This window comes from Rhinopithecus bieti, unplaced genomic scaffold, assembly GCF_001698545.2.
Source record: "Rhinopithecus bieti isolate Rb0 unplaced genomic scaffold, ASM169854v2 scaffold_21649, whole genome shotgun sequence".
NCBI classification, from domain to species: domain Eukaryota; kingdom Metazoa; phylum Chordata; class Mammalia; order Primates; family Cercopithecidae; genus Rhinopithecus; species Rhinopithecus bieti.
The window spans coordinates 2620876-2629554 of NW_016811584.1; the positions used below are offsets into that span (position 1 = coordinate 2620876).

General features: G+C 42.0%; 1 protein-coding gene across 4 annotated transcripts in view; it reads right to left on the reverse strand.

The window, feature by feature from the left end:
- The window catches only part of DENND6A (DENN domain containing 6A), a 76571-nt gene that overhangs the window by 46375 nt on the left and 21517 nt on the right, over positions 1–8679 (reverse strand). For all 4 annotated transcript variants that reach the window (XM_017894144.1, XM_017894145.1, XM_017894147.1 and 1 more), the window contains 2 exons: positions 4082–4120; positions 3939–3981 (listed from right to left, as the gene is read on the reverse strand). In XM_017894144.1, the coding sequence (XP_017749633.1) occupies positions 3939–3981; positions 4082–4120 (82 nt within the window). The remainder of the gene's footprint in view (positions 1–3938; positions 3982–4081; positions 4121–8679) is intronic.

The following is an 8679-nucleotide window of genomic DNA, read 5'->3' on the forward strand; positions in this document are numbered from 1 at the left end:
TTTTTTTAGTAGAGACGGGGTTTCACCATGTTAGCCAGGATGGTCTCGATCTCCTGACCTCGTGATCCGCCCGTCTCGGCCTCCCAAAGTGCTGGGATTACAGGCTTGAGCCACCGCGCCCGGCCTTTTTTTTGTATTTTTAGTAGAGACGGGGTTTCACCGTGATCTCGATCTCCTGACCTTGTGATCCGGCCGCCTCGGCCTCCCAAAGTGCTGGGATTACAGGCGTGAGCCACTGTGCCCAGCCACAAAGCTTTTTTTAAAGTCAGAAGAATCTAAAGTGGCAGAGGGGCTGGGAAGGGCAAACCATTCCAATCTCAAAATGATTTTTATCTGTGTCATTTTTTCATCCAGTCTAACAAGCTGTTTTACTTTAAGTGTATACAATGGAAATACAGGCTTGATTTATGTCTCTTTCCTAAAGACTACTGTGTCTGGATTTCCTTCTACAGAAACTAAAAGCTGTCCTGGGAAATAATAAATCTGTTTCAAAGTTGGTACAGTAATCCCAACTTTCTTTTTTTTCTTGAGATGGAGTCTCGCTCTGTTGCCCAGGCTGGAGTGCAGTGGCACAATCTAGGCTCACTGCAACCTTGGCATCCCTGATTCATGAGATTCTCCTGCCTCAGCCTCCTGAGTAGCTGGGACTACAGGCACACACCAACATGCCCAGCTAATTTTGTATATTCTTCAGTAGAGACGGGGTTTCACCATGTTGGCCAGGCTGGTCTCGAACTCCTGAGCTCAAGTTATCTGTCCGCCTCAGTCTCCCAAAGTGCTGAGATTCCAAGTGTGAGCCACTGCACCCAGCCTCCAACTTTCACTTAATAAACACATTTAAAAAACCAAACTCTTTGGATAACTACAATTGAAAATAGCAATTTCAAATATTTACAAAACATACGGTCTTCTTGCTACCTAGAATAATGATGATCTGTTAAGACAGCAAAGTGCCTGCTTTCAGGTGTTTTGTAGATTTTCCTTGTACCAACCATACTTCAAGTCACAGGAACCACACTTCATTTGATGTGCAGCACATAAAAAAAGCATTAAATAATATCTATGAGGAAAAAAATCGGTTGGGCGTGGTAGCTCACACTTGTAATCCCAGCACTTTGGGAGGCCGAGGTGGTCAGATCATGAGGTCAGGAGATCAAGACCATCCTGGCTAACACGGTGAAACTCCATCTCTACTAAAAACACAAAAAATTAGCTGGGCGTGGTGGTGGACGCCTGTAGTCCCAGCTACTCGGAAGGCTGAGGCAAGAGAATGGTGTGAACCCGGGAGGCGGAGCTTGCAGTGAGTGGAGATCACGCCACTGCACTCCAGCCTGGGTGACAGAGTGAGATTGCATCTCCAAAAAAAAAAAAAGAAAAGAAAAGAAAAACAATCAGCCAGGTGGAGTGGTTCATGCCTGTAATCCCAGCACTTTGGGAGCCTGAGGCGGGCAGATCACTTGAAGTCGGGAGTTCATGACCAGCCTGGCCAACATGGTGAAACCCCATCTCTACTAAACATACAAAAATTAGCCGGACATGGTGGCGGGCAAGTGTAGTCCCAGCTACTTGGGAGGCTGAGGCAGGAGAATCACTTGAACTGGGAGGCTGAGGTTGCAGGGAGCTGCGATTGTGCCACTGCACTCCAGCCTGGGTGACAGAGCAAGACTCCATCTCAAAAAAAAACAAAACAAAACAAAAAAAAAAAAAAGAAAAAAGAAAAAAAAAATCTATAGGTCATTCATAAGCCAAAAGTACTTAAAAATTTTTTTGGTAATGACACATGCAGAGGCTATAAAACTAGATATAGGCTACCCAAACACCACAGAATTAACTTCTTAGCCTTGATGTATGAGTGTGGGGGACTTCTCCTCTACCATCTTAGGTTCACTAACTGGGCTGTGAAATAAACGAACAACAGATTAATGAGAAAAGATTTAGTTCGAATGCATACAAAGGCTTCAGAGAAAAAAAAGTAAAACCCAAAGGAGGTGGTTAAACTTGGGAGCTTAAATACCATTTTAACAAAATAAAATAAAATGCACACAGCAACTAGACAAAGGAAAAAGGATTTGGACTTCTAGGGGTGGTAAATTGTGGGAAGGTAAACATATGGGTGAAACTAATGAAAGATAATGGTTATTTTAGCAAGGCTTATTTATGCAGAACCAAGCTGGTACCATCTCCAGTGATAAGAGTTTTCTCTGGTGATTCAGAATCTTTCTCCTCTTCCTGGTATGGGAAAGGGGAGGGGTGACACCTTCACAAAGGGAAATGTATGTACTGCTTTTAGGCATATGGGGGAGGGTAAAGGGCTCTTTTTGCATCTGCTGTTTCCCAGTTGCCTTCAACTCAAAACAATTCTTAAGCCAAAGTGGTATAGTTCAGGGTGGTATATTCTGATCCCGTTCATGATCATGTAGAGAAGTGAAAAACAGAGGGGAGCCATGACAACCAGCTATGATCTGAAAGAGAAGAGCATCCAGTGTAATTCACTGGGATTCCATGCAGAAAGTCAGTTCATCCCGCAATCCATACGACTCAGCTTACTTTGAGTCCTGGAAATCTAACCCATCACAATATATAGGAAGTGTATGTACAGATTTTATAAGAAAAATGTTAACTGAAATGAAGATACATTCCTACAAGACCTCTGTATCATTATTTCATAAATGGGTCAAAAACACTAAAATAATTCCAGGTCAGAAAAAATGCCTCACTGGGATCTCTAAAAGGCAGTATCTAATTCACCAAGATATCACTTTTCTTTCATATAGTTCACCAAAGCTGAGTTCCAAATGCATAGGAAAAAAATTCTGGAAGCATTTATACAGAAAGGAGAAAATGCTAAAAAAAAAAATTTTAACTGTCAAATCTCTCAAATCAGATTGAAAGAAATAATTAACAGAATATTCGAAGTAACCGGCTGGGTGCGGTGGCTCACGCCTGTAATCCCAGCACTTTGGGAGCCCGAGGCAGGCAGATCACGAGGCCAGGAGATCGAGACCATCCTGGCTAACACGGTGAAACCCCTTCTCTACTAAAAATACAAAAACAAAAAATTAGCCGGGCATGGTGGCAGGCACCTGTAGTCCTAGCTACTTGGGAGGCTGAGGCAAGAGAATAGCGGGAACCCGGGAGGCGGAGCTTGCACTGACCCGAGATAGCGCCACTGCACTCCAGCCTGGGTGACAGAGCGAGACTCTGTCTCAAAAAAAAAAAAAAAAGAAGTAACCATAAAAGGAAAGAAAACTAGACTGTCTCTGCTTTATGGGGTTATAACTGTGTGTGGCCTGAGAAGCTGAATGTTTTGGTCACTATAAGCCAAGAAAAGCTAGTTTGAAAGTGAAACACAAGAGGTAACCTGAAGGATGTCAATGATTAGGACCGCACAAAAGGAATAGCTTGAAAGAGACCAGCAAAACCAAACTGAACAATAATCAGACCCTTATATGTTTTTTTCTATACACCAAGCACTATGCCAAGGCTTTACATATATTAACCCACATAAACTACTGCACACAACTTACGGCCTTGCTTCCTGACCAAATTTATCCTGGCTTTTTTTAGGTTCACTGCTTTTACAGAGTTCCTGGTAAGCTCCCAGATTCTGAACTGAAAGTAAACTACACACTATATAAACTATTTAATACATATTCCATGAACCCTAAATATACCAATGTCGCTGATTTTCAACCTCTTCACTATTTCAAGAGTTTATTGTTCCTTGATGGTTTACCTCATCACACCATAACAGTTATTTTAAGAGTTGAAGCTAGTAAAATCAACAATGACATGACCAGGCATCATTAAAATAGGAATAAAAATCATTGATCTGTTTGCATTCTAATACGCTATTACAATCAATTTTCATACATTAACAGTATAACCAGTATTCTTAGCATAAAATTAAACAGAAACAATAGATGAAAAATAGTTACCTGAATTTGAATCTGGAAAAGACAAATAGCAAATATTGGTTTTCTGAAAAGAAAACAAAAGCGATGTATGCTGACACACACATAATCAATAAAAATAAACAGAAATATAACAGTAAACTATACAGAGCAGTATTTTTACTTACTTCTTTATCAGTAAGTTTGGAATGCTGAGGATAAATTACCTGGAAGAAAAGAGTTAAATTTTGTTAAACATATTATAAACGTTAGTTATAAACATATTATAGGCCAGGCACAGTGGCTCACACTTGTAATCCCAGCACTTTGGGAGCCAGAGGCAGGCGGATCACTTGAAGTCAGGTGTTTAAGACCAACCTGGCCAACATGCCAAAACCCCATCTCTACTAAAAATACAAAATTAGCCAGGTGTGGTAGCATGCACCTGTAGTCCCAACTACTCGGGAGGCTGAGGAGGGAGGATCACTTGAACCCAGGAGACGGAGGTTGTAGTAAGCCGAGATCACGCCATTGCACTACAGCCTGGGTGACAGAGCAAGACCCCGTCTCAAATNTAAAATATATCTATAAATATAAAATATAATATATATAATATACATTGTGTATATATATAAAAACTTTAGTCTAAAATAGTAGTTGGTTATGGTCAAATCACTTTCAGAAATAGTTCACAGAAGCACAGATAAAGAAAATGCAGTACATATACATAATGGGATATTATTCAGCCATTAAAAAAATGAAATCCAGGCCAGGCATATTGGCTCACATCTGTAATCTCAGCACTTTGGGAGGCCGAGACATGCAGAGTTCAATACCAGCCTGGTCAACATGATGAAACCCCCATCTCTACTAAAATACAAAAATTAGCTGGGTGTGGTGGCTCATGCCTATAATCCCAGCTACTCGGGAGCCTGAGACATGAGAATCACTTGAACCCAGGAGACAGAGGTTGCAGTGAGCTCAGATTATGCCACTGCACTCCAGCCTGGGTGACAGAGTGACATTCTGTCTCAAAAAAAAAAAAAAAGAAAGAAAGAAAGAAAAAGGGAAAAAAAAAAAAAAGAATGAAATCCTGTCATTTGCAACACCATGGGTAGAACTGGAGGACATTATGTTAAGTGAAACAAACCAGGCACAGAAAGACAAGTATCACATGTTCTCACTCATATGTAAGGGCTAAAAAGAGGAACTCACAGAGACAGAAAGTAGAATAATGATGGTAAGTTACCAGAGGCTGGGAAGGGTAGTAAGGGTTTGAGAGGTGGAATAAAGAAAGCATGGTTAAGGGGTACAAAAATTAGTACAAAAGTTAGACCGAAGCTAGTGTTTGGTAGCACAATAGGACAACCATAGTTAAAAATAATTTATCGTATATTTCAAAATCACTGAAGAGTAGAACTGGAATGTTCCTAACACAAAGAAATGATAAATGCTTGAGGGGATGGATATCCCAATAACTCTGATTTGATCATTATACATTGCATGTCTGCATCAAAGTATCACATGTACCCCATATATATGTGCAACTATTATATATCCACAATAATGAAGAATTTTTTGTGGTTTTTTTGTTTGTTTGTTTTTGAGAAGGAGTTTCACTCTTGTTGCCCAGGCTGGAGTGTAATGGTGCAATCTTAGCTCACTGTAACCTCCACCTCCCAGGTTCAGGTGATTCTTCCGTCTCCCAGGTTCAAGCAATCCTCCTGCCTCAGCCTCCTGAGTAGCTGGAATTACAGGAATGTGCCACCACACCCGGCCAATTTTGTATGTTTAGTAGAGACGAGGATTTCACCATGTTGGTCAGGGTGGTCTTGAACTCCTGACCTCAGGTGATCCACCTGCCTTGGCCTCCCAAAGTGCGGGATTTCAGGCATGAGCCACCGCGCCCAGTCAAGAATATTTTTTAAAAAATACTGGGAGGCCGGCTGGGTGCAGTGGCTCACACCTGTAATCCCACCACTTTGGGAGGCCGAGACGGGCGGATCACGACGGCAGGAGATTGAGACCATCCTGGCTAACACGGTGAAACCCCGTCTCTACTAAAAATGCAAAAAAATTAGCCGGGCGTGGTGGCATTCGCCTGTAGTCCCAGCTGCTGGGGAGGCTGAGGCAGGAGAATGGCGTGAACCCGGGAGGCGGAGGTTGCAGTGAGCCGAGATCACACCACTGCACTCCAGCCTGAGTGACAGAGCAAGACATCATCTCAAAAAAATATATATATATATTCGGAGGCCGAGGCAGGTGGATCACGCCGAGGTCAGGAGTTCAAGACCAGCCTGGCCAACACAGTAAAACCCCATCTCTACTAAAAATACAAAAATTAGCTGGGCATGGCGGCGTGTGCCTGTAATCCCAGCTACTCGGGAGGCTGAAGCAGGAGAATTGCTTGAACCAGGACCCGGGAGGTGGAGGTAGTAGTGGGCCCAAGATCGTGCCACTGCACTCCAGCCTGGGCTACAGAGCGAGACTCTATCTCAATCAATCAATCAATCAATCAATCAATAGTTCTGCAGCACTATTCACAATAGCAAAGACATTAAATCAAACTAAATGCCTATCAATGACAGATTGGATAAAGAAAATGTGGTACATATATACCATGAAATACTATGCAGCCATAAAAAAAGAATGGGATCATGTCTTTTATGGGAACATGGATGGAGCTGGAGGCTATTATTCTCAGCTAACTAATGCAGGAACAGAAAACCAAATACTGCATACTCTCTCTCATAAGTGGGAGGAGCTAAATAATGAGACCTTATGAACACAAAGAAGGAAACAACAGACACTGGGTCTACTTGAGGGTGGAGGGTGGGAGGAGGGAGAGGAGCAGAAAAGATAACTATTGGGTACTGGGCTTAACACCTGGGTGATGAAATAATCTGTATAGCAAACCCCCAGGACATGAGTTTACATATGTAACAAACTTTCACATGTACCCAGAAACCTAAAATAAAAGTTAAAAGACAAAAAAACAAAAAGAAACAGTTCACAAACTTTAATAATGAAACAAGGGGGAAAGCTGGGAGCAGTGAGTAATATTTACATTAGGTAAAAAAAGTTTTTGGTTTAAAGTTATCTCCAAAAGATTGGTAAAATCATTAAGTTATCAAGAACTATTTACCAATTGACTAATAACTCAAAGTTTACTGAGTCTTTTCTTTGGTAGCCTATAATGTACAGAGATGATAATCTTTCAGCTGGCGTCTACTTCAAGAAATAATAATTTTCAACTGACTGCAACAAGTAATACACATCCTAACTACTTAGTTACTAGTAAAAGAAAAATGAAAAGGAAAAATAATTATCTGCACTTTAAGAAACCTCAAGGACCATCTCTACAATAAAGGCTATCCTAAATCTCTCTGGTCCCTTTAAAGGATTATTATGCATTTTCTTAGGTTATTTTAGTGTCTGCAGTGACTACAGCCACCTTCTGAGGAAACTCCCGCCCCAGAGCCCCTGCAAGGAAGCAGGGCTAGGTCAGATCAGCTACCGCCAGAACAAATACTAGTAAACAACACACCCAAGGGCACATACTCTACAAGCCAACCAAGCTCTGTTATAACCAACCTGACCTCCTTAGGAGATGAACATTACATTGATCAAAGTGACAAAAATTACACTCTCAATACTTGATCAGTCAACTGGCACTATACATTAATCACAGAAGGCAACTTGTGTGCATTGGTAGTAATGCCTCTCTCATGCCACCAATTATCAAAGGCCAGTGATTTTCAAATAGGATACTGGAGGTGCCTTAAAGGTCACCTGGTGGTACCAATGGTTGTCTTAGGAGAGTCAGGTCCCCCACCCCAGTACATAGAGGCTGCAACGAGCCAAGATCATGCCACTTCACTCCAGCCTGGGTGACAGGGTGAGACCCTCTCTCTCAAAAAAAAAAAAGTCCTTCTTGGCCAGGTGCCACAGCTCACACCTGTAATCCTAACACTTTGGGAGGCCAGGGTAGGCTGATCACTTGAGGCCAGGAGTTTGAGACTAGCCCGGCTAACATGGTGAAACCATATCTCTACTAAAAATACAAAAAACTTAGCCGGGTATGGTGGTGGGCGCTTGTAATCCTAGCTACTTGGGAGGCTGAGGCACAAGGATCGCTTGAACCTGGGAGGCAGAGGTTGCAGTGAGCCGAAATCATGCCACTGCCCTTCAGCCTGGGCAAAAGAATAAGATTGCTAAAAAAAAAAAAAAAAAAAAAAAAAAAAAAAAAAAAAAAAAAAAAAAATCCTTCTCTTGTTACAAGATGTCTTAGAAAAAGTCCTTCTCTAATCTTTTAACAGTTAAATCCTTGTTTCCAAAAGTATGGCACACATGCCAGAGGAGATACTACATGGTGCACAGCCCTTTTAAAATTGTAATAGTAGGCCGGGCGCGGTGGCTCAAGCCTGTAATCCCAGCACTTTAGGAGGCCGAGAAGGGCGGATCACGAGGTCAGGAGATCGAGACCATCCTGGCTAACACGGTGAAACCCCGTCTCTACTAAAATACAAAACTAGCCGGGCGAGGTGGCGGGCGCCTGTAGTCCCAGCTACTGGGGAGGCTGAGGCAGGAGAATGGCGTAAACCCGGGAGGCGGAGCTTGCAGTGAGCTGAGATCCGGCCACTGCACTCCAATCCCGGCGACAGAGCGAGACTCCGCCTCAAAAAAAAATAATAATAATAAAAAAATAAAATAAAATAAAAAATAAAATTGTAATAGTTATATGCACCACACTTAATTTAATGTGTATTAGGAAAAAAGTCCTAAC